Genomic DNA, 27,068 nt, shown 5'->3' with positions numbered 1-27,068 from the left:
AAAGAAGAAATTGGCAAACTGGAGCAGAGCTTGGGAACATGCAGCACCATTTAGTCAATGACTGCCTTCTTAAGGGATCCGAGACAACCAATGCCAAAGCAAGAGGAGAGAAAACCCAACTCAACACACAGAGGCGAAGGTTAAACATCTGCTCCAGATAACAGGGAAATGGAAACACCACAAGGCACGTGAGAACCATAAAGATGGGCAGAAGCTAGTTAACGTTTTTTAACTTATTTGGGAAATACAGCAGATGCACACCTTTGTGTACTGGAGAAGATTCTATTATTGTTGCTGACTCTTTAAAAAATCAAATCACAGATGAGACTCTCTCCAATAGGGATCTGGGTACCAAGCACAATGACATAGAGCCTTTGGCTAGATGTGGAAAGGAAAACAATTTTTAAGGCACGATCCTCCAACCTCCAAGTATTTCAATAACAAGGAAGTAGACTGAATGGAAGGTTCAGGCTGTGTTCCACTGGAACAAGCCATCCCAGGATAGATAGGAGGCAAATGGAAGTAAAACACATAGATTTGAGTAGACATGGATTGTAGTCATCAACAAATTGAGAGTGGCAGCCATAAAAATGATTAGGATCAATTCACCAAATGCTTATTGAGCAGCTTGTATACAATCAGCCTGAAGATATGGTGGAGGATAAGGTCAGTGCAGTTTCCTGTCCTCACTGAACTTACACTCTAGCAAACAAGAACTCTCAGGAAGAATTTACACATGCATGTTGAAGTATGTATACATATGCACACACACCAGGTAAGAGTTTCTACATAAGAAGAGAAAGAAATCAGAGAAATCCAAGAGCTGTATAGTTAGTTCACTTACTCAATAACCTCACAAAAACTGAACAATACCCAGTATTTAGACCTGCTCAGCTGCTCTCACCCCATTCTGCCCCAACCCCATGGCTCATCACTGCCCACAATGGGCCTCCACTTCTGACAAGCATGTGAATCTGGACAACCCACACAAATTTCCTGGTTTCTCCCACCTCTGGCATTTATACTTAGCAGCATAGCACAGTTGCTAAGAGACTCTAGAGCCACACTGCCTGAGTTCAAGTCCCAAATGAACCACTCAGAGCTACATGACCTAGGGCAAGTTGCCTAATCTCTCTGTGCCTCAGTTTCCTCACATGTAAAAGGAGAATGATGACGGTACCTTCCTCTTGGGCTGTTATACAGTTTAAATGAGTTCATCTGTATAAAGTGCTTAGAACAGAGCCTGAAGAGTTGGTGCTTTGTAAGGATAAGCTGTGTATTACCCTGCCCACTTGAAATTCTCTCCACCTTCCCCTCCGCTGATCCAAATCCACTGTCTTTTAAAAAGCCAAGCCAAATGATTTGCCTTCCATTAGTACACTTGTAAACCCAGTTCCAGCACACACATTTACTACAGGTCTACCATGTCCTGTGCTCCTGGAAAACCAGGATGAATAAGACCCAGCCCTGCCCTTGAAATCACAGTCTACTTGGGGGAATGGACAGCCATTCCAAGGAAGGTCATCACTGTAATTCAGCAAGAATTGTGAATTGGCATTAAGTGTCCCCATTGGATTTTGCCTTATTCTCCTGACTCTCCTAAAGCAGTTAGATATCCAATTTTTACCAAGATATTCTGTAGCAAAGGTGTTTGCTTTGTGTCCTCTCAATTGTTTCAGCATAGCTGCTTTGACTCGCTCAACTTGATAGAAAGGTACCCATTCTACGATTGGACCTTCTGATTCTGTCCCCTAATCCATTCCTCCCCAATGACCACCTTTTACCAACAGGTATTTGGCAACTGCATATTAACCCTTGTAGCTGATTACAACATTTAAGCATTTCTAACAGAAAATTCCCAGCGCCAGGGAAGCTGGGTTTCAGGTCTGGCATGACTTTAGAATACCTAATTATTGCTGAGTCCTTTCCATATTCTCTTGGCGTGTATGGAAGGACACTACACATATATAGACTAATGTAATGGTAATAAAAATAACAGCAGTGAGCATATATTGAGGCTTTTCCATGTGCCAGGTATTAGACAAAGTGCTTTACATATTTCATTTAATCCTCCCAACAGCCCTATAAGAAAGGCATCACTGTTATCCCACTTTGCAGGTGAGAAAACTGACATGCAAAGAAGCCTGACTGATCAAGGAAGAGGCACCAAAAACTGGTTCTTTGGAATTTTGAGAATGCAGTGTTGATGGCCACTCTTCATTCTTCCACAGTGTTTGGATAGCTGGTTCCATCACTACATTTTCAGATCTACCCAAAAGGAAAGGAAAAAGCCCTAAGTCAAAAGGAAGAGAGAGCCCCCTTCCTAAAAATATCCTACCTAGATAGGATCATCCTACAAATTCCAGTCTCATCAAGATACCATTGCTCCACTAAGATTTCCAACTTCTCCAAAAGCAAACAACATGCATGTGTAAAACTAACACAAAACATAAAACCAAATGGTTTTTACCTTCTAGAGTTTATACTGAAGTTTTGCAGAAATGCACTGTTTCAGCAAGAGCTTAAATAAGGCAGTGTCTCAGTCGAGGAGAGAGAGGAAGGCTCTAAAGAAATGTACCCCATGCTGAGAGGGGAGGGAAGGGAGCTGGAATCCATTTTATTTTTAAACTTTTAACAAATTGATTTCTGTTACTACTCTGCTATTGTAAAGTTCAAGCAAACAGCCTCAGAGGAACATGCAGGCATTCAGATCTTGAGGATTTGGTTTGGGGTACTGTTGATTAAAAAGGAAAAAAGGCACCAGAAAGATACTCTCCAAAACTAACTTTACCACAATCCTACCCCAAAGATAACCAAACCTAGTTCTCTAGAATCTCTTCTGCTCCCACCAACTCAAGCTGCAAGGAACTCCCACTACACCTCATCCATAGCAATGCTGAGATCAAGATTCTTGTCAAACCTAAAATAAAGATACACTCATGGCTGATTCAAAAATGACCTGGAGTCCCCCCCAAAAATTACTCTAAGTGAGAAGCAACCACAACATTAAAATCATTCTCACTGCCACAGTCTCCATGAAAATTCCTTGTTCATTCAGCCCCAACTCTAAATGTCTTATTCAATTCACTGGCAACAAATCTGGGGTCAATTTACCTAGCACAGTACAGCAGCATCTGCAATTTCCTCAGTGGTGAGAAGAGTGAATAACGGCTCAGGTAATCAACATGTGTAAATAAAAACCTGTGATGCTGAAAACAGGGAGGGGAGAATGAGAAACTCAAGAAGAAACATTGCAGTCGCTGGTGGCAAAGGTGGTATCCCCAGAAAGTGTCTCCTCCAACCCCCAAATAAATTTCATAACTATATGTCAATAAAACTGCAAGAGCTGCTAAGTAATTTCATCATTGCACTTCTTTTATTGGATTTATAATTAATCATAATCCAGCATGTCCCGGATCACCTACACCCAACAGGTGGAGTGCATTTCTAAAATGATGCTGTAGATTTCACCCACTGGGCTGCCCACGGTGGAGTAGCCAAGTCCAACAGCAACATCACATAACAAGACACAAGATGAAAGAAAATCTTTCTGATTTTCCAACCCTAAATAGCCATGGAAAAGACATTAAAGTTTCCCAAAGATAGGAATACACTGATTCCATCTTCCACATAAGAAATACATGGTTTTATCTGCATGGACCTTTTTTTATGATAATCTTATTAAACATTCTGTTGGGACATGAACAGAAACTCATTTTATGCTCTAGAGATATAGTTTAAACTACCAAAGGTGAAATTGCAAATCTTCAAAATAGTAAGCAATATAAACACATTCTGGGGGAAAGGATCATGAGTAAATTAAATTAACGAATACTTATCAAGTGCCTGGGCCTTGATACTGAGATGCCCCTGTCAGAGAGCTCCCAAACTGAGCTTTCTGTGAGAAGCAGCAAGATGCAATCAGAGTCTTCCTGAAAAATAAGCAATTAATCACACACTGTTTCAGATTAATTGCAATGCCTAAGATACTCCACATCATTCTGCCTTTGCCCCTGAAATCTAACTCCCTTGAGACCTCCCCGGTCTTTCGAATCACTGAATAAGACCCTAAGCAAGCCTTCATTCTGACCCAGCTAGCCCTCTTCTAACCAGAATTAGAACTCTATACACATCTCCTTCCAGTCCAATTTGTGACCTTCAGTGTGCTGTGTGTGTCAAGGTTATGCTGTCCACTAACCATGCATCCTTTAACATTAGGTCTCCACTTCTGCCCTGCTCTTTGATGCCAATGCAAAACCTCCCAGCTCTGCTGGGCCATTTCAAATCCATCTGATGGCACATTCAACAGCTAGTTAGCTTTCTGCCTCTCTGACCATCATCCAGATTGCTTTGAAGCTGCAGAGCAAATTGGCCAGAAAGGCACATCCAACACAACCAAAATCCAACCAAATTTTAAACCCAGCCCCCAGGGAGGGAATTAAGAAAGACCACCTCAACATCTTTAAAAATAAAAATCTCTCTCAAATTCAATCACCACCCACAACCTTATTTCGTATCAAATGCCCAATTCTCCACAAAAGTCTGAAATCTTTTCAGGAACATTACTGTCAAAATAGCACCCATGGGGAGACACCATCCAGGAACCAACACGACATCCCCTCAAATTGATATCTAAGCCAGAAATAGGACAAATAGGGAATGAATCCTGCTAAGGAGAAAATCAAATTCTGCTCATCTCCTAAGTGGGCAGCAACTAATTACTCAAGATTACCCCCAAGAGACTCAAAATGAAGAAGCCCGGGTATCTGAGGAATAACACAGCCAGTCCAAGACCTACCTGGGGAACTTGCCCCTCTGAAAACAGAATATCATTGTATCATGACAGAATGAAGCGAGATGCTGAGCTCCCGCATCCACAGAGGCTACTGCATTTTACAGGAATTTCAGGAGGCTCCTAGAAGCCAGGACCCTCCAATCCCAAGTGCCACGCTAATGCATTTTTCAACAGCTTTTATAAGAATGAGAGAAACCTACCAGGTCAAGAGGCTTATATTTCCATCTTCTAGTCTCCTGGATTTTTTTTTTTCCCCCTTCCTATGAAGCCCAGTTTCTGTGAATCAATGACTCGGCTACATCATATTCCCTCCTGGTGGCTCACAGTAACGGGGCTTTCTCTGGTGACCAGTGCTCCACTGGCTCAGAGAGGCTCAGCTGCCAGATCCCTGATCTTGCAGCATGCTTGGAAAGGAGCCAAGCACCATCTCTCTGCTAGAGCTCTGGTTCAGCCACTTGCAGCTCAGTTATACCCATCAGGAAACCTTTAGCTTATGAGACACGGTTTTTTGGATTCTTTCAATACAGCCAAGATAGCAACAACCCCCATCCACCTACTTAAGAGACAGATACATAGATGGCTAAACAGACAGTTCATCTTAACTCCTGCACGTTTCTCCTTTGACCAAGGATCTGTACTGCTAGAAATTTCCCACCATCTCCTTCCCTCTAAAGAAGACCAAAGACTGAAAAACTAACCCAAAGTATCCAATTGACAATTATGATGCTACAAACAAGAACAGGTACCTTACATGCTGCAAAATGAGAATATTAACAGTCTACCCCACCAAGCCCAAACAGGTTGATTGCTTTCCAAATGCAGGCTGATTAGAAGCTTCCCTCCACCCTACCCCCACCACCACCACCACCTTTGGCTCTGTCTGCCTTGCATCAATTCAGGTCTCTTAGAAAGTCAAATTTTCACTTACTCAGATCTACCAAGAATCCCCAGCGCCTTGCTATACGAAAACCCCACAAACGGCAGTTCTTCGCCCGAGAAACCTGAGGGGCTCAGCTGACACGGAGAGGTTGAAACCCACGAATTCTTCTCTGGCTCATCAAAATTGGAAGTGTCATCATCAGACTTGAGGGTGGGAACGAAGGGGGGAGGAGCTGGTTAAAGAAAAACAAGAAAAGGGGGGAGAGAAAAATTCAGAGGGATTCAACACTGTTGCGGAGAAAATCGTCTTACTCCTTCAGCGTTGGCGATGGCACTGCAGCGCCTGCTTTCAATCTAGCTGCACAGGCAGACCCAGCCTCGGCTTTTACAGCAACAAGAGATTAACCCCTTCTCTGCCAACATGGCCACCAACCTGCAGATAGGCTGCCTTCCCAGCTGGGGTAAACTGAAGGATAAACTCAAACAGGTCACACGGGTGAATGAAAGCACTTGGGAAAAACTCATCCGAGCAAGCCGCTCCTTCCTAATATTTCCAGAAGGCTTCTACAGAGCATCAGCTGGCTAGTGCAAGAATGCCAGCCAACCTAAACCTATATATTCCCTCCAGACAGCTTTAAATTAGTAATATTTAGTACTAATCATTGAAATAAAATGGAACTTCTATGTTTCATGGATTCAGTGGAATGGGAGGAAAGAACAGGAAAGAGAATTTGTAAGGTTCTGAAACTCATGTTAGGATTCCACTGCAGTCTAGTTCGTTCATATCTAGATAAGTCTACTCAGAGATCTTACTAACCACTTTTTTTTAGTTCAGTATCCCTCCTCCCCAGTGCAATCATGCCCCCCAATTCACCGCAGTTTGAATCAGCATCATGAAACACCAGCCAAATAAAGTTCCTCCTGGTGATTTACAGCACCCCTGCACGCTGAGGGTGCGAATGCCCGAACGGACATCTGCAGCACAGGTCCTACCTCGTTACGGCATGACTCCGGCTAGGGGCAAATTACATCCTCTCCAATTCCTGCCGACCTACTAAGGTCTCTCAGTCAGGGAGGTGGACACTCATCCATCAGTCACCAGGAGGCAGCCCATCACGGTGTGCTCCCGGGGACGTCGCCGGCCAGAAGCATTACCATGGCTGTGGTATGAGGCGTCCCTGGTGGGCCGGCTGGGGTGAGCCAGCGAGCCAGGCATCACATCCCCCGCAGTGTAGGCTGCATGCTCCCTACTCGGTGCGTGCTCTGGCTGTAACTCTACCTGGCTGCCTGCGTGGCAGGGGCCGATGGCGATCTGAGTGACAGAGCAGCATGAGTCACCGCCTGCCAGGGCTTGCTAGAGCTCCCCCTAGGACAGTAGTCATAGCCCTTCACAGCCCAACAGCCCAGACAGACTTCTTTTTAACTCCTCGTTTTCTGGACAGAGCTATGTGCCAGATAGAGCAACAGTCTGTTTCCTGTGCACAGACTCAAAAAGATCTGGCTGTTTCCAAAGTTCCCCAATGACAAAAACATCCAGAGCAGCTCTAGGAAGTAACTGGAGTGGTAAAGGGATGTAGAGGGGAGAGGAGATGAAGCCAGAGGTCTGGCTGCTCCCGGGAAGTACAAAAGAACATTCTCATGGACTCGGGTGCATTGAGATGAGGAGGGGTAGTGAAGAAGACTGAAAATGTAAAATGTGCACTACCAGAATATTATTTAACACCTCCAACCTCTCTCAAGAGAATTTAAATCTTCCCTGTTAGTGTCACAGTCTGCTTGCTCAATACTTTAAAAATTAGCTGATGGAAAGAAAAATTAGATTGACTGCTTTAACCCACATCCCATGTGTACTTCCATCAACATAGGCTCAAATCCAATCTGATTTCATCTGATTTCAATTACCCGATACATTTCTTAAAGAAAAAAAAAATTTTAATGGAAATTATATTTCATAAGGATCAAAAAGAGAAGTCTCCATCCCAAAATAAGGAAACAGATAAAGACTGAAGAAATGTATGAGAGAGATTTGCAGGTGATACTAACATGGAAGAATAGTCAGTAATGGCACATGCTCTGGAATCTGACTGAGTGAGTTTAAATTCCAGCTCCACTACTCACCAGCTCTGTAACCCTGAGAAAGACACTTAACCTCTCTGAGCCTCAGTTTCAACATGGGAATAACTATATCAAAGGACTGCTGGGAGACTTAAACAAAATAATCTATGTAAAGTGCTTAGCACGGTTCTTAGCACACAGTAAACACTCCATAGATATTACCTGCTATTATCATTGCTCACATGAGGTGCATGTTTATAACAGATCTTAGAGTTACTGGAGGTTAGTGAGATACAGCAGAATCTTTATTGAACATTCTTTCCTAAGCAAGGCACAGACACATCCGTGTGGATGTTTGTGTTAATCATATCATATCATTTAATTTCTAGCAGAAGTTTAATTCCCTTTCCACTATATTATCTTTAGGAGACTAAAGTAGAATTCCATTTCTGAGTGAGGAGTATGATTAATAGAGGGGTAGGAGCCACCCTCAGTGAAATAATATGATTTTGAAATTCTGTACTATAAAGTAAGATTTGTCTGTAAAACAAAGGGTCAAAGGTAGCTTAATGTGGTCAAAATTAGAAAAAGGACCAAATAATCTTCAATTTAAAAGGAAGAAGACAACGTGAAACACTGGTAACTGGTGAGATATTTACAGCACAAATTAAAAGCTAGGGACGTAAACCTCCAGACAGGTAACCGGTTAAGTACAGCAGGAAACTCTGAAAAGAAAGGCTTCTTAGGACCATATTTAGGCTGGGGAAAAAGCCACAGCCTCAAGCCAAAGACAAGTGGGGGAAATATTCTTCCCTCTAAAGAGTGATGAGGATATTCACCCTTGCCCAGGGCCCTTCAGTGGGAAAGAAAGAAGGTGGCTAGTAAGAAATTGTAACCTCGGGGCTGGCCCGGTGGCGCACTGCTACAGTGCACTGCTTGGGAGCACCCTCCACCGAGGGTTCGGATCCCACATACAGACCGGTTCCCGCTCACTGGCTGAGCGAGGGGCGGGCGCAACACCGACGGTTGCGATCCCGTTGCCGGTCCCAGTCCGGTACGGGCGCGACACAGAGGGTTGCGGTCCGTTGCCAGACACGAAAAAAGACAAAAAAAGGGAAAAAAAAAAAAAAAAAGAAATTGTAACCTCATATACGGTGTCTACGTTTACAGTATCCTGTATGGTGTATGAACTACAATTCAAGAAATTAAAATACATACTGCTCCAGGATCACTTGAGCACTTAAAGCACTGGCAGACACAAGTGGAAAAGAACTAGTAGGGACACACAGGATTCTCTCTCTCTCTCTCTCTCTCTCTCTCTCACACACACACACACACACACACACACACACACACACACACAATCACTACTGGAAACTAGTTCACAAGAAAAAACCAACAATTGCACATAAGAAGGAAGAAAAATAAACTGCCCAAAGATACAAACTACCGTGAAGGAGCATCAGCAGATACAAGAAATTGGAGAATCAGCCCTCCCAAAACTGCAAAATAAAAATCTTAATTGGACCATAAAATAAATTTCAATTTATTATCGCAGTAAATGAGTAGAAATTCTAATCAAAGAACAAAACACTTTGAAAAAGAACCAAGCAAGGGCTGGACAGTGAGCTGAGTTGGTAGAGCATGGTACTAACACCACCAAGGTCAAGAGTTCAGATCCCCGCCAGCTAGCCACCAAAAAAACAGACAGACAGACAAAAAAAACAGTACATTTGAAAGGAACCAAACAGAACTAGAAATAAGAAGTACTGATATTGAATTTAAAGTTAAAAACTTGCTGGATGTGTTAAATGGCAGATTAGACACAGATGAAGAGAAATTAGTAAGCTGGCAGTTGGATCTGAGGAAGTCGCATAGAACAATGATGCTAAAAGTGTGGTCTGCAGACTGGCAGCATCGGCATCACCCAGGAGCTGGCTACAAATGCAGAATCTCAGGCCCTGCTCCAGACCCACTGAATCGGAGCCTGCATTCTAACAAGATCCCCAGGTGATTCACTAGCACACTACAGTTCAAGAAGTACTCGTATAGAATGCAACACACACTAACAAAGAGATGGGAAACAAGAAAGGTCAGGAGACAAAGACAGAATGAGAAGATCCAATACACATCTAATAGAAGCACCAGGGAGAGAAGTAGCTTAAAATCTGGATGCCACAGTTTAAAAGGATTGTGACCACATCTATCTTGGGGGGCTAATTCTGTTATTTTTTGTGCCTTACAGAAAATGTCTATTTTTTGATTCTAATAAAATGTAATTTTTTTTTTGCTTTAAAAAAGATATTATTAGGTTATTAAAATCATATTGGTCTTCATCTATGATGATGGAAATACACATGGCATTTCAGCACATAGCATAGTGACAGGAACATAGTAGGTGCACACTAAATATGTGTTGAGAAAATATATAATTAAATGACTAGAAAATGGGTCTTGCAAACAGAGCACCTAGCATAATACAGGCCACAAAAAAGATACTTGATGTTTGAATTAAATCAAGAGGCTTTAAAAGTCGAGATTGTTCTGTCTGAAAAATATGTTAATGAGTGCCTATATTAATATTTTCTGATACAGTATTATGAAATCATCAGCCTTCCCCACCACCACATACCCACTACATTCACTAATGACAAATAAGAAGTCATATACTAAGATCTATTGTTCATTGGTAAAAGCCACTACAAAAACAGAAAAAAAAATCTTTCCCTAAATATTTTTTAAGTAAATCATCTTGTTTGAGGTAACATCAGGCACATTCTCCTCAGTGGCAGAGGCTATACAAGTAACTTCTGGAGGGATTTTTTTTTTTTTTTTCCAGTTATAAGATAGATGGCAGAACAAGGCTTTCAGAAACAAAGAGCTATTTTAAGAGCTGTAGTTAATTTCCCTTCTATAAATTCTCTCTCTCTTTTTTTAATCCTGATATTCATTAAAAGCTTTCGGGGGGGTGGAAATTAATCGTCTTCAAAAATATTCAAAAAAAAAAAAGGAAAGATCCAAATGGATTTGTCCTCTTGGCCCTTCTTTCTAATGCTCCACCAAGCTCCAGTTACCCCATGCCCACCTTTAATTTTTCAGCATACCAGACAAACGTTCATATTAAAAACATAAAAGATTTTCTAATTTTGGCATGGTGTTTATTGTCTGTTTTCCCCACTGGAACACAAGTTCCATGAGGGGAAAGACTTTGCTGTGCTCACTATTATATACCTAACACCCACACCAGTAGCTGACTGTCCTTATTCAATGTCTAATATCTATTTTGCTAAAGGAATAAGTGAATAACAAGAACCTTACATGTGGAATAGTTTCTTAGATATAATGCGCTTCTCCATGCAACATACCATTTTAGGAAACCCAAGTTCTGATATGTCTCAGAGTACCCAATTTAGTCATAAAAAATTGACATACTGAAAAACAAAAACAAAAACCTGAGCCTAGTAAAACTCCTAAGACTTTTAATCATCCCTGGATTACAGACCCTGGTGCTGAATTGCATGTGGCAGAAGTAGAAGATGAATAATAGCCAGCACTGTGTCATAAAGGATGAAGGCACATAAATATTGTGTGATGATATAATGAATCAGGACTGTGCCTGCAACACATTGGGCATTCAATTATATTAAATCAAAAACAGTTTCAACTTTATTCTATCTACCATGATGTCTCCCACCCCTCAAAAAATTTAATTGACTAATTAAATACCATGTTCAAATGCAAAGGAAGATTACCAAAAAATTCACTCTTTTCCAGTTGCTTAAAATCTGAGACACTAATGTGATGGTACTCATCTGTTATGAAGACAGAACTACAAAATGAGTAAAGAGGGGGATATTTACGTCATTCAGAGGTCAGGATGTGGGTGGGAAAAAGCAGAGAATACATAACGGAGTGATGGCAAATTTTGCCCATGAGGAGGCAGTGAGTTTTTGCATGCTCCTGCAGGAAAGTGTCATGGAGGTGACTGAATCTCAAGAGCTGGTTAAAAGGTATCTTTGTGGGCTGGAGAGGGGAAGAGTGCTACTTTAGAAAAACCCCAGAAGCCAGAGCAGTGGCCCAACAGAGCTGTAGGTAATGAGACTGAGGAGTAAGTGAAAGTCAATTCTTGGCTTGACCTTGAAGAGGAAATCCTGGATTGGATGGACAGAATGTAATACCAGAGAGAGTTTTATAGAGTACTGAGCTGGCATCAGTGCCAACTGAACATATCCAGAGACTGATACGATCATTTCAATTGTGATGGTTGGAAGAGGTCAGTGCTAGAAACCTCTAAAGGACAAGTCTATAATAGTCAACATGATAAATTCTACACTAAGGAAGTGATAACAGAAGCAGAGACGATATGGATTAACAGGAGATAGGCTTAGAAAGAAGTGGCAAAATTTGACAACTGATGCAAGAGCAGAGATTCTAGGAATATCAACGACCAACGACCAAGACAGGAACAACTCCAAAAAAATGGTCGCAATAGAAAGAAGAGAAAGATATCCAATATCAGAGGTCTCATGGGAACGAACCAAGAGAATAAATTAGGGGACCAACAAATAGAGCTGGCTACTAAATATACATAAGTAATTTAGCCCATGAGAATAGATTACATTGCCTAGAGTCTCAGGCAAGCCCCCCACTTTCTCCCCTCCTGGTAGCAAGTAGTCAGGTATGACCCATCCACACAACACAGTATATAAGAAATTCAAAAAGAAGACAAAGCAGATTAATTTAGCCCATGAGAATAGATTACATTGCCTAGAGTCTCAGGCAAGCCCCCCACTTTCTCCTCTCCTGGTAGCAAGTAGTCAGGTATGACTCATCCACACAACACAGTACATAAGAAATTCAAAAAGAAGACAAAGCAGATCCAGTTTGCAAGACTTAACTAAAACAAACCATCCTATTTCTTTGCTTACCCAGAGAGTCATAAAAAGACTTTAGGATAACGTTGATTGGGGCTGGTAATCAATTTTTACAATACCGTCTTCAAAGTAAATTAATAAGGACATTAGCGTTACTAAACTACACTTCAATCAACCAATCTAGGGTCTGGCTGCCAGCAGCTAAACAGATATCCTCTCTGGGGGCGATCTCAGAGAATCTCAATGGAGTTGTGTGCTCTGACTCTTACCATACCCAAAAGCCACACTCCTACAAGGCTACTAAGTATCAAGTTTTGGGTAATCTACTTAAGTTTCCCCACAGATTTATACTTTCGGAGATGTTTTCTCACTTCTGGATTGAACTTTAGCCAGACTTCTTAACATTTTAGCTTTACTTTTTTACTTTGTTTTTTCCCTCCCTCTTGGGTCTAGGAACTCAGCAATCTATGAAACACCTATATAGGCTGGAAATACTCAAAAGGGGAAATTTTCAAATTGTAACTTGTCATGACTGCATTTCTCTACAGAACTGGGTTTGGATATACCTAGTTTTTCACCCAGGTAGAGCTTCCCCAGGATTCAATTATATAACAGCAAAGAAGCAAGTTCATCAATTTCCATTCCCTAGGAGTTGCTTGCTCTAGGCCCCACACCATCCCTTAGTACCCGTGAGTTGCCTACACCCAACAACACATCAGATTAGATTCATTCTTTGCCACCCTTCTGATCTCTTTAGTAGCCTTTTCCACAACATTTTTAAAATGTATTCTTATGTTTTTATTATAAAAATTTTCACACGCACTAATGTAGTAAGGTGGTAAAACAAACTCCCATGTGCCCGTGACCCAGCTTCAACAATGAGCAGCTCCCATACTTATTTCATTTCACCATCCCTACCTTGTCTGCACGTTTGTTGATTATTAAAAGCAAGCCCCAGACATAATATGGCTTCACCCATAACTACTGCAGTAGGTACATCTAAAACAGGGTTTCACAGATAAGAATTAAGAATTGAAGATTGGGAATTCTTTGTTGCAAGGGGCTATCAGGCATATTATAGGGTGTTTAACAGCATCCCTGGCCTCTACCCACAAGATGCCAATAGCACCTCCAAGTCATGACAATCAAAAATGTCTCTAAGGATTTGGATCCCCTTATCAGCCTGCTGCCAAAACAAAAAAGTCCCTAAACATTGCCAACTGTCCCCTGGGGTTGGGGTGGGGTAGAGCTTTGAGAGAACCACTGCTCTAACAGATAAGAACTTTTAAAAAAAATAACTATGGTACCCTCATCACACCCAACAAAATTAACAGTAACTCTATAACATTATCTAATACCATGCTTTTGTTCAATTTTCTCCAGTTGTCCCAAAAATATCTCTTTACAATTAGTTTGAATCAGGATCAAACCAAAGCTCACACATTGATTTTGCTGATATCTCTTTTAACCTACAACACTGACCCCCTCTTTTTTTTTTATTTTTTATTTTAATGCCATTTATTGGTTTGAGAAACTGGATCATGCATCCTCATAGAATTTCCCACATTCTGGACTTGATTGATTATATCCTGTGGCATCACTTACATTTCTCTGACTCCCATGTTTCCTGTAAATTGGCAGTTAAATCCAGGCCCTTCCAGATATCCATATGCAATTCTTTTGGCAAGAATACTGCCCAAGATGTGTTATCTACTTACTGTTTCATGACATTAGGGAGCACACAGTGTCTGCCTGCCTCCCTTCTTGAGATGTTAAGAATGATTCATGAGTTCTAATGATATCGGCCTGATCTTACTACCATAAAGTCCCTTCCAATCTTTCACCTAATGGTTTCAGTAGCCATTGACAATCACTGCCTGGAGCCATTATTCATTAAGGCCTGCAAAACAGTGGTTTTTTAATATCATCATTCCTTCTACATTTACTAGCACATCAACAATTTGTTTGCCCTGGCATATAATTCATATAAGAAGGCAGGATAAATGCTTGGTTCTTTCCCCATATTTAGCAACATTCAGAGTAATGAGCTGGCACCTTAGCAACCTCCAGGAGTGACCAATGAGATTTCTTTTTTGTTATCATTATGAACTAATGAATTTTTATATATTTGATGTGTTTCAAGCCACTGCAGTCTTTTTGATGCTCAAATTATTCCATCTTAGGCCAGAATATTAGATATTCTTGTCAGAAAAAGTCAAATATCTATTTTAGCCTTTGGAGCTACCTTCCAGTTTGCAGGGGCTGGAAGAACAAGTAATCACCACTTAATGACATGGACACATTCTAAGAAGTGCAACATTAGGTGATTTCGTCACTGTGCGAACATCACAGTGTACTTACACAAAACTAGATAGTGTAGCCCACTGCACACCTAGGCTACATGGTACAGCCATTATAATCTTAAAGAACTACCATCGCATATGAGGTCTGTTGTTGACAGAAACATTGTTTTGCGGTTCATGGCTGTACAAAACCACCACCACCACTGCCTACTGAGAAGAGACAAATCCAGAATGTGGAAGCTATTCTAAAGGACAATGACCTAGCTTCTTCATCATGTCAATGGCATGAATATATGTATGAATGTTCAGAATTTTTTTAATTTGAAAAAATGTAAGCCTATCTCCACAGCTGACTATATTCTAAGATACCAGTGACATTTTTTTGCTTTTTTTTTTTTTGGAGGGGGGAGCCGCTGGATGGTACAGTGATCCAAACCCCTGGTGTTTTAACACCACACTCTAACCAACTGAGCTAACCAGCCAGCCCGATACTACTGACTTTAAATCCAACTGTTGGAGTGTTGGCAAGTATGAGTAGGAAATGGATCTCTCATACACTGTTGGTGAGTACATAAAATGGTACAACTGCTTTGGAAAAGTTTGCCAGTTTCTTAAAAAGTTAAACATATGCCTACCTTAGGATCTAGCCATTCCACTCCCAAATACTTAGCCAAGAGAAATAAATGCATATGCCTATAGGATTATAAATAAATGATTAAAAAAAAAAAGCTTTATTTCAAATAGCCAAAAACTGGAAATAACCCAAATGTCTATCAGTAGGTGACTGGATAAGCAAATTGTGGCATATCCATACAATGGAATACTGAACTATGTATGATACATGCCACAGCATGGATGAATCTCAGAATAATGTCGAGTAAAAGAAGACAAAATGAGTCCATATTGTACAATTCCATTTATATAAAGTTTAGAAAATACAAACTAAACTACAGTGACCAAAAGCAGATCAGTTGTTGCCTGGGGACAAGGGAAGGGATGGGAGGAGTTACGAGGGAGCATGAGGAAACATTTGGGATGCCGGATATGTTCATTATCTTGAGCCTGGTGATAGTTTCACACGGCATACACATGTCAAAGCTTATCAAACTGTACACTGCAAATACACGTGGCTTATTGTATTCCTCAATAAAGCTGTTTCCATCTGTTGGGAAGGGAGAAATTTTGTCCTCAATCCTTTTCTGATCTAAGGAGCTTTTACTCAGTCTCCTTCAGCCCATAAGATAGAAGTGCTGAGTAAACACACCACGTCTTAACCTTTTACTCACTCCTACCATAAGGAAGAAGGAGCCAATCTGACTCATCAGAGCTGGTCATTCACTGGGCCTGCTTTACTAGAAGGTAAGGTTACTGAGTCTTGAAAGTAAGAGCCAAGCTCAGCTCCCTCTTTTACTGCCCACGTCCAGACTTGGCAGGCACTCAGCCAACTGACCACTCTCATCCTCCGTGTTTCCCTGTGACAAGGCCTCCCTGTGCATGAGGAAAGCCCACCATTGCTCTCTGTTCAGTAGGATGGACACATTTACCAGAGCCCTGCATCAAGGGTTATTAGCACTCACCTTGCCAAAAATAAAGCGGATATTTTGGTCCCTATCAGGCTATCAGTTCTTTGTGTGTTTCCTTTATAAGTTAGTATTTTGAAGGACAGGAAGGCTGGTCTGAGATCCCAAACTACCATTGCTGCAGTTGAATGTTCCATCACCAGGGATTAACAGACTTGGCCATATGTCTTTTCTCTAAAGTGAGACACTGGAAATCATTTCCAAACCCTCAGTCATAAACCACCTGGGCCTCCTACTCTTTGTCCTTAGGTTTTCATCTCATGTGACTCCTGCCAACCGTCCTCTTTAGTTTGATCCAATCTTCACCCTCAGAAAATGAGCACAAATGCAACCACCACACTTCATAGAATTGATTAGAAGGTTGGCAGCTGAATATAGTCCCAGATGTTTAATATAATTTTGAATCTTTGGCCAAGTCATTTCCATGTTTGTTTGGTTGTGAGGGTTTTTCTGCAAGTGAGAATCTAAAGGTTGAGGACTTCGATTTATGGGCTCTCCAACAAACCTATTCTCCATTTCCCAGCTTCCCCCAAGAAAGATATTAATTTATCTCACTTAGAATTGATTTGCTGATCTGGAATTTGGCACTGCATGTTCGGCATGCCCTAAGAGGCACTATAAAAAGAAGTTGTACAGAAATTGCCAAGGAACGTTTTGAAGGGTTGTGGCCCACCACGTCACAGGGGGTCTCATTTATGGGAAACCCAATGGTGAAATTCCTCGAGCCTTGGTATCCAGAAAATTGGATCTTTTCTGAGCAAAGCATTCTAGACTTTTTTCTCATGGGACTGAGGCTCTTCTAACTGTTCATATTCTCCTTTTTGCTTTGGCCACTAGGAGGCTGAGAGTCACAAAGTGTTATTCCTCTGGCAACTTAACAGGAACTTCTTTGTTTTTACTTTTAACCCTGATTTGATTTTATTTCCCTACCCTGGTAGTACCAGGGTAGTACCCAAATGTAGAAATGAAGATTTCTACGTTTATTTATTTTTATCTTCTTAATATTGCAACTATATTATCTGTAGAATATGCTATCTCAATTTACCTTGGAATAATGTGGAATATTGTATATTTTTAACATCTCTGGATGTAGCTTCTAAATTCAGACTAGAGGAGGAAAATACTACAATCCTAATTCATAAGCACTGGGCTTTTTTTTAGCCTATTTTCTCCTATCAATAACTTACCCTCTAAAAACAGAACAGCCCTCAAGAGAAACATAAATATTTACCTGCATATCCCATAAAAGACTATAAGAGCTACTGACGACATCTCCTCACAATTCCTTTTCCATGTTTTAGCAGGTGGTACCACATGCTCCTGGCCTAGGAAGTTGAATTTCTGCCATCACTACTGTAGCATCCCCCTCTGTCTACCCTTCTCTTCCCCCACATTGAGACCCCAAACAGCCCCAGATCCTCTTCCTCACTTCCTCTTGCCCCTGAAGTGACTGGTGTCCAACAGGAAGAAGCACTTAAGGACCAACCAAGTCTAACAGAGAAGTATATCTACTCTCCTCCTTGAGCCAGCCTATAGAACAAAACATGGACAGATACCTGCTCAATTGACAGGAACCCCAAAACAAGCAGACCTAAAAAGGCCCAAAACAAATGAACACTCACACATAAAATGCATAAGTCATTGAGATAATGCTATTCTAAAGGCAGAACACTAAAATAAACAAATGGAAAATTAATGTTAAAATCATAAGGGGTTTTCATTTGGGAGGAAGAGAGCACTGCTCACCAGAAATCAATGGCAGAGTGTCAAATGCAAAGGATAAACATGGTAAGGTCTCATAAAAACTTCTCCTTCATTTATTTCAATGATCCAGAAAAATAACCTGCAAAAATAACTCCTGAATTCTTGGGAGGCAGCATAAAGATGTTGTTAAGAGGATAGGCTGCACTAATGTTTATACTAGCATAGAATATTCAGGAACGTTATACAAGAAACTGGCAATCGGGGTTCACTTTAGGGAGACGGACTGGGCATGGGATGGGAGGGAGATGTTTTTCATTGTATAACCTTCTACATCACTTGAATTTTTTTTACTATGAACTGTACTACTTTTTCAAATAAATAAAAGGAAAGAGAACTTGGAGTCAGGGAGATCTGAATTGGACACCTACCACTGCCAACCACTGGCTCCATGACCCTCACCAAGTGGCTCATCTCTTCAGGCTTCAGTGCCCTCATCTGTACTGTGGGACCAGTTACAGCACCTGCCTCACAGAGGTTTTGGGAGGAGTAAACAGGACAATATTATGCATAAAGCGCTTTGTAGAGCCCCTGGCACATAGTGGATGCTCAATAAATAGCATGGTAATATAATATGTGCATAAAAAGAGTTAATGAAAAACACTTGATCTATCCTGAATTAAAAGTAAGTATGGGACAATAGTAAAATGGGGGAGGGGCATGAAAATGCCTTTTTGCTATCACAAGGTAGAGATTAGGTTGAACCCCCATCTTGAAGGATATGAAAAACATGAAGTCTGAGAGAAAAGCTTTATATTCCTTAAAGCAAGGCCTAAAACCCAACAATTCTAAGCAGTTCTATCCACTATGGAAGTTCTTAACCAAAAAGCAGTCTCCCTCACCTGAACCCAAAAGACAAAAACGAAGAAGACCCACAAAGACGAGGAAGAAACATGAAGGCTGACAGATCTAATTTCTTCTCTTACAGGGCTTGGCAAACTCTAATGTACACAGGAATCACCTGGAGAGCTTACTAAAATGCAGCTTCTGACTCAGCAGGCCTGAGTCTCTGCACAAGCTCTCTGGTGATGCCGATGCTGCCAGTCCATGGACCACACTCTGAGCAGCAAAGTCCTACTGATGCCAGAGAACAGTCCCGCTGTTTGTTAGCAAGGGCAGTCTGGAGGGATTCAGATTACTGTAATGTTCTCTCTCCTGGTAACAATGCAGCCAGTTCTTCCGAATCAATGGTTCTCACCTGTGGGTAATTGTGTCCCTCAAGGGACACTGAGCAATGTCTGGAGCCATTTTGGGTTGTTGCAACAGCAGGGGGGAGGGTGCTACTGACGTCTACAGGTAAAGGCCAGGGATGCCATGAAACATCCTGCAATTCACACAACAGCCCCTACAATAAAAAATTATCTACCCCCAAATGTCAATAGTGCCAAAGTTGACGACCCTGTTCTAAATAAACAGAAAACAGGACACACACTGAGTTTTCTCAATTCATCCCAAAACTATAAATCCTGATTTTAGAAGTGGACCATTGATTCAACATTGTCCCTTCCCAGGCAAGGTCTGAGACATGCATAGAGTAACAAGTTAGCAGGGTGCTGCACGTGGGGAAGGAATCACCAGGTCACACAGTCTGTGGTCTGTGTTTCATTTCAAATCAAGTATATGTGGTTTGATAAACCAGTGGGGGACCTACAAAGCTTCCTAGCATTTTGAGATACAGCAATTTAACAGAACTACAGCTCTGCTCAAGCAAAAGACCAGTTAGAATCTTAGACTATAAGCTACATGGAGGCAGGACCACATCCAAGTTTGTTCAGCAACAGAGCCACTGCACCTAACATAACACTTAGCACATTATAGATACTCAAATATCATAACGAATATTGCAGATTCAAAAATTACTGCAATCTCAAATGTTCTTAAATAGACCCAGAGATTAAACCACTGTCTAGTGTGACATGTTTACTATTTACCATATCAAAAATATTATTACTAACAACAATTATTATGCTAAGGCATGCATGGTATCGTAGAAATAACATGGGCTTTGGAACCACACAGACTTCAACCCGAATCCAGACTCTCTTACTCCTTTGCTATATGACCTTGAATAAGTAACCAGTGTCCACATCTGTAAAATGGGTATGATAATCCTTACATTTGACAGAATTGGTTTTTTTGTTTGTTTGTTTGTTTGTTTTTGTCCTTTTTGAGACCGGCTGCACCACGCTCAGCCAGTGAGCGCTGTGAGCGAACCGGTCAACCCTATATAGGATCCGAACCCACAGCAGGAGCGCTGCTGTGCTCCCAGCGCTGCACTCTCCCGAGTGCGCATGGGCTCAGCCCTGACAGAATTGTTTTGAAGTAATATAGTGTGATAAACTTGAACACCTAGTGGTTGGCACAGAATAGATGCCCCTAAACATTATTTCCTATCATATGAAAGAACTGGAATAAGGGCCGGCCGGGTAGCGCACTGGAGAGTGCGCCGCTTGAGAGTGCGGTGGCGCTCCCGCCGAGGGTTCAGATCCCATGTGGAGAGCAGTTCCCACTCACTGGCTGAGCACAGTGCGGGTGCAACACCGAGGGTTGTGATCCCGTTACCGGTCAGTAAAAAAGACAAAAAGGAAAAAAAAAAAAAAAAAAGAACTGGAATAAAAAAAATCCAGTGAGTTAAATGGTGTTTATTTCTACACACAAGAACATGTAAGAATTTCGCCCAAGGCTAGGTAGGCATGGAACCCCTCTCCTGTAAGCCAAAGGCTGACATGCCTCAGGTTTATTGAACAACCATAACATTACGTACTTGAGGTTTCACTACAGCCACTCAAGGCCAGGTAGTGAATAATGACCAGCAACAACAAAAACAACACCTATCGGAAGCGGATCATCTCAGTGTGTCATCAGCATGGAATCACCACTAAGTCACGACCAGACCAAAACAAAATGCACTCTCTGCTAACAGATGCTAAGGACCTGAAAAATCAGAATAATTTTGCAAGAATTCTGTCTTTCTGTGAAGAGTGAAAGGAGGACAGCTCAAGAGAAAAAGCCCGTGTCATAAGTAACAGAGGATACAAGTTCTCTACAGCATTAGCCATAAATGTTCTAGGAAATAATCCATAATCGCCACTTACATCATGTGTTTCTCACTGTTGAGAGGTGGCAGTCTTGGATGAAAGGTACAAATATGCTGGTTCTGTTGACATCACTATGCCTTAGGGGAAGATACTTAAAAAGTTGTGATAGAAGTGAGCATCAGACAGCAAAACTTTCCCACTGACAGGAGCAGGAATGCGATGCTGGGCAAGGTAGGCATAACCCCAACAGCATGAGGAGTTCTGATTGGCTTCAGCTTTCCAGATGCCCAGAAAAATCAGCTGGGCACAACCAGAATCCTGCCCAGCATCTGAAACATCACCAGAACTGCACAGCCCACGGCAATTGGTACACTTAAGAAGCCCCCTAGTGAAACTTGGAAAGCAGCCTTGAAGGAATGATGATGATAATAATAAGCAGCTGAAAACCCAACCCTGTGTGAGGCTGGGAATGGAACATCAGCGTAATGGGTGCCTGGTGACCCATGAGTGTGGAGTAACTCATCACAGAGCTTTTGGCCCACTGGGAGAATAAGCATCCCTGAACTGAGTCAGATCCCTTGTTCATGTGCTGCTCCCCACAGCAATCGAAGGGAGAGGACCCAGGAGGGCATAGATGATCACCTGACCTCAGTGTCAAAGCCAAGGCATGTCCTAGTTTCTCTCAGTAGCCACTCCCAGTTCCATCATTCACAAATTTGCCCAGACCTTCTTAAATTGTATTCATATATCCTGCCAGGACCACCTCTTGAGATAATGAGGTTTTGGAGATTATTACCTGCTGTGTTTAGCAGTACTTCCTTTCATTGGTTACAACAAGAAAAAGAAGAATTAGGGGTGAAACAGCAGAGAGGCTAATGTTGCTTTCATCAAGGGACAATCTCATGTTGTGGAAAGTGGAAATATCCAACAGCCTGTAACCCACAAGGCATTTAAACAGCAACCATGAACTTGGGAAACTTAATGACTTCAAGTGTTTTGGTTAATGAAAGTCACTCAATATGTGTTTATGAAAAACAGAACTGAACAAAGCCATAATTTATGTTAGAGTTACCTAGCTAGAAAACAGCTCAAATAGCGACAGAGTCCAGCAATGCTTTCAATCACAAAATCCTGAGTTGATTGCAAATAGACAGGGGTTGGTCAAAAAAAAGGAAAGTTTGCTAGGAGACACTGCAATTAATACCATGCCTCTCTGCATAGTCAGGCATACCACCGAATCACCAGCAAAAGGCACTACCAATCTTCATGGGGATGAAAATACCTGGGCTGGCTGAGCTACACTAAGTATCTAAGCCAGGACTGGTCTCATCAGATACAAGCACCCTAACTGATTGATTCCTGGAACAGAAAAAGGACATGAGTTGGAAACTGGTGAAACATGAATAAGATCTAAACTTTAATTAATAGTAATGTACCAATATTATTCTTCATTTTGACAAATGTGACACAGTTATATAAGAGGTTAACATTAAGGAAACTAGGTAAAGGGTACATGGGACTCTCTGTACTGTCTGCCACCTTTCTTTCTTTTTTTTTTTTTTTTTTTTTCTTTTTGTCTTTTTTCGTGACTGGCAACGGATCGCAACCCTCAGTGTCGCGCCCATACCGGACCGGGACCGGCAACGGGATCGCAACCCTCAGTGTTGCACCCGCACCTCGCTCAGCCAGTGAGCGGCCGGTCTGTATGTGGGATCCGAACCCTCGGCGGGAGCGCCACCGCACTCCCAAGCGGTGTACTGTAGCAGTGCGCCACCGGGCCGGCCCCTGTCTGCCACCTTTCTATAAATCTAATATTATTCCAAAATAAAAGGTTCACTAAAATTAAAAGAATATTTTTAAAAGCAAATACATTTTGTGAGTCTTCAAAGCCACTATACTGGGAGTTGGGAGTCAATAAAAACCATCAAGTTTCTTAAGAATCAGGATTCAGTTCGGTAAGAAGAATTTCCTGATAAGAATGGGAGGAGTGGGGAGAAATATGTGTTAAAGATAAGGAAAAACTAAGTGGATATTTATTAGGATAAGGAAAAATTAAGCAGACAGCCATGAAAGGTATGTGCAAATATGACTGAAACTATAGTGACCCATCATAACGTAATCTCATGCCAAAAATAACCATGGCCTTTCAAAAGATGGGCCTCAGGATGGACAGCATACACCACACTCCACACAGACTTATATGCTCTATGGGCACTATATAGAGACAAAAAGGCAAGACAAGAAAAAATTAAGCACTGGGTGGAAAAAACATAGTTTCTCCCCTGCTCTCACACCACAACAATCAACATAGAAGACTGCTGTGACCAAATGTGTGGAGATTTTTCCCTACACACCAAGCAAGCAATCAATTCTGCAGCAGACGCCAGCTGGGTGTCCTCTAATTTAATTCTGACACCACCTACCTGGACATAGCGTCAGATCCCAGAGGTTGAGGGCTCCGTCTCACAAGACTACTCACCACTTCTGATGCCAATGTCAAGCCCCTAGTTGTTTTACCTCTGCTTCTGACCTACTGGCTATAATCTGGGGTTCCAACAAACCCCCTCCTTGGGTTCGATTAATTTGCTGGAGCAGTTCACAGAACTCAGGGAAACACTTACCTTTACTGGTTATTATAAAGGATATTACAAAGGATACAGATGAAGAGACACATAGGACGAGGTATGGGAAAAGGAGTGCAGAGCTTCCATGCCCTCACCAGGTGTGCCACCCTCCAGAAAACCCCACATGTTCAGCTATCCTGGAAGCTCTCCAAACCCTGTCCCTTTGGGTTATTATGGAAACTTCATTATGTAGGCATGACTGAAGCATGGACAAGCATGCAGAAATGTGATTGGACAAAAAGGGTCTGATCTAACACTAACAGCCTGGGTGGAGAAACCCACAAGGCCTATCTGTTCAGATTATTCTTGGCCTCTCTATGCAGTATTCCATCTTCCCAGGATGGGGCAGGACCCCTTCTGAAATGGGGGTCTTATGACCTACAATCAGATAAGGTAGGTCAGAGAATTTCTTTACAGCTATGGCCTGCCTTGGGGAGAAAAAGAAGCAGGTAAAAGGAGGGCAGGAGATCAGAGAGAGAGGTTCTGTTTTCTGAGGCCAGGTTCTGAGGACTAACATGCCCCAATATTATAACAAAAGACCAAGGGCTATGGGAGTTATGAGCCAGCAACTGTGGATGAAAACCTTTAGATAGATAGATAGATAGATAGATAGATAGATAGATAGATAGATAGATAGATAGATAGATAGATAGATAGATAGATAGATAGATAGATAGATAGATAGATAGATAGATAGATAGATAGATAGATAGATAGATAGATAGATAGATAGATAGATAGATAGATAGATAGATAGATAGATAGATAGATAGATAGATAGATAGATAGATAGATAGATAGATAGATAGATAGATAGATAGATAGATAGATAGATAGATAGATAGATAGATAGATAGATAGATAGATAGATAGATAGATAGATAGATAGATAGATAGATATAAAATTTCACAGTACCTGAATAGCATCTAAAAGAAATTCTATCAAATCATTCTAAAAGCATAAAAGGAATGCACTAAAAATATGTCACTGATTAAAAGGTCTGAACCTTGGAGATTTGAGGGGTGATGTCTAAAGATTAGAAAAATAAAACAGTATGACTACCAGAAGAAAAAAGTTTGCCAAGAAGGATTTATGGTAATACAGCCCACTTAAATATTTCAGCAGGTTAGACAAACCATCAAAATGGCTTTCAACTGGACAATACTGAATCTTAACCACACTTGTGTCCCAGCTGAAGGTGCAAGAAGTTATAATTACAATACAGCCCCAGTTAGAAATCTGGTTTTGACACCTATAAACGGGTTCCATTTCCCAACCTACCCCCACCAACAAAAATGACACACTCAAATGGGCCAAATTCTTTCCTACCGGCTCTAATTTCTGCTGATCACTGGGTCAGGTCATTCCATCACATTCAATCAACAACACATCCAAGAATAAAAAAGGTTTTTAGAAAATCACCAATTTGTAAAAAACCAAGCATTTTAGTTTTGTTGATAATAAGTCATCTTTGTTTGTAATGAATTAATTCAGTCTACACTAATTGATTACAAAGTGGTGTATGAATGAATCCACTGTGCGTATACATTATAGATTTTACATGCTTGTGAGCAAAGACAAATATTGTAGAGAGAAACAAATGAACACAGCAAGGTGTTTATGGTTTTAGTACAGGCTCAGCCATTAGCAGAGCAACCTGGGCAGGTTGCCTAATCTCAGTCTTTTTCCTAATCTGTGAAAGAAATACCTAAGTCCACTTTTCCTCTGGGAAGAAACTCTGTCAAACCAAGTGACAACCTTTGAACTCCATCAGTCGGTGCCTCTAATTTACCAAGGGATAATATTCTAAAGGCCACATAAACACAGTTTGATAAATGACCCAGTTCTATGCAAACAATTTTAAAGCAGAATTATTACTCCAAGAAAGCTATATCATTAGCCTTTTCTACTCCCATAGATAATTAAAGCTTTTATTTATGTAATTTATGCCAGCTTTTGGGGGCCAGAATAATTTCAGATCACTCTTAAGTGTTTCTTAATCTCCACACTCCAGTTTAAGGAACACAGCTCTACTCACTGTTACGAATGTTATTCCAGTCGATTTTAGAGAAGAAAGGGTGGCAGCAAAGACCTTCAAACTTCAGTCTCTCTTTCTGGCCACACAACAAACTTTGAATCAGATCAAGAAATTCACTGCTAACTTTGGGGTCATCTGGAAACTTCAAAAACCGCTGTTCCAAAAAATAAAATAATAATTTCCTTAGCAGTGATTCAGTTTCTCATGTCCCAAAGTTAAGAAAGTATTTCTCATATACACAGGTTTCTTTTTTTTTTTAAAGAAAGAAGTTTCATGGCCTCTTAACTTTGGACCAAAGGCATGTTCCCAAAATAAGTGGCCTGCTCGCATCAATAGGCTTATTTCTTTTGTAGGGGTTCAATATCCTTCATGGTTTGACCCCTGCTCCTCTTGCCCGTCTAATCTTGCTATGCTCCCAAGGGCTCTCTTTGCTGTCCAACAATGATGAGCTATTTAAAGCTTCCTGAACAAGTCACACTGTTCTCTCTGACCAGAACACGCTCCCCTCCCACCTCACCCTCTCTGGCTACTTTTCCCACTCCATCTCTCCCTTCTGCCTGCTCCTTGTTTTCTCTGCTTTTGCACATACAAAATGGACTGTGATTTCTGTGTGCTGATGGAGAACAAAGGCAGAGAAGGCCTTCTCTTTCTGTCCATCACTGTAAACCTGGTACTTAACAGTACCTGCTGCAACTCACTCATGATTGAATGACTCAATGAGTGAATTGAAATGAAAGAAATAAATTAGCCCCAAGAGTTATCTAAGGGGAAACTTTAAAAGGAGACTCAAGAATGACAAATAATGTATGCACATAAAAAATATGTATTAAAGGGCCGGCCTGTGGCTCCCTTGGGAGAGCATGCTGCTGACAACATCAAGTCAAGGGTTAAGATCCCCTTACCGGTCATCTTTAAAAAAATAAAAATGTATTAAGCATTCCAGAAAGACAAAAATTGGGTGAGATACTAAAACTTAGGAAATAAGTTATCTTTTTCCTTTTGGTTAAAACTAAAAAACATGTATTTATTCTATATTAAGAAATGGGCTCGGGCCGGCCTGGTGGCGCACTGAAGAGTGCGCCGCTTGGGAGCGCGGAGGCGCTCCCGCCGAGGGTTCGGA

At 41.3% G+C, this 27,068-nt stretch overlaps 1 protein-coding gene across 1 annotated transcript in view; it reads right to left on the bottom strand.

Moving 5' to 3' along the window:
- The window catches only part of LOC103602791 (citron Rho-interacting kinase), a 157,200-nt gene that overhangs the window by 83,422 nt on the left and 46,710 nt on the right, over positions 1–27,068 (bottom strand). The window contains exon 10 of the mRNA XM_008587228.1: positions 5,724–5,907. Coding sequence (XP_008585450.1) covers positions 5,724–5,907 — 184 coding nt within the window. The remainder of the gene's footprint in view (positions 1–5,723; positions 5,908–27,068) is intronic.

The sequence above is a fragment of the Galeopterus variegatus genome, unplaced genomic scaffold (genome assembly GCF_000696425.1).
Source record: "Galeopterus variegatus unplaced genomic scaffold, G_variegatus-3.0.2 Scaffold4303, whole genome shotgun sequence".
NCBI lineage: Eukaryota > Metazoa > Chordata > Mammalia > Dermoptera > Cynocephalidae > Galeopterus > Galeopterus variegatus.
Note: the sequence above shows the minus strand (reverse complement) of the source record. Positions and strands in the feature narration are given on the sequence as shown.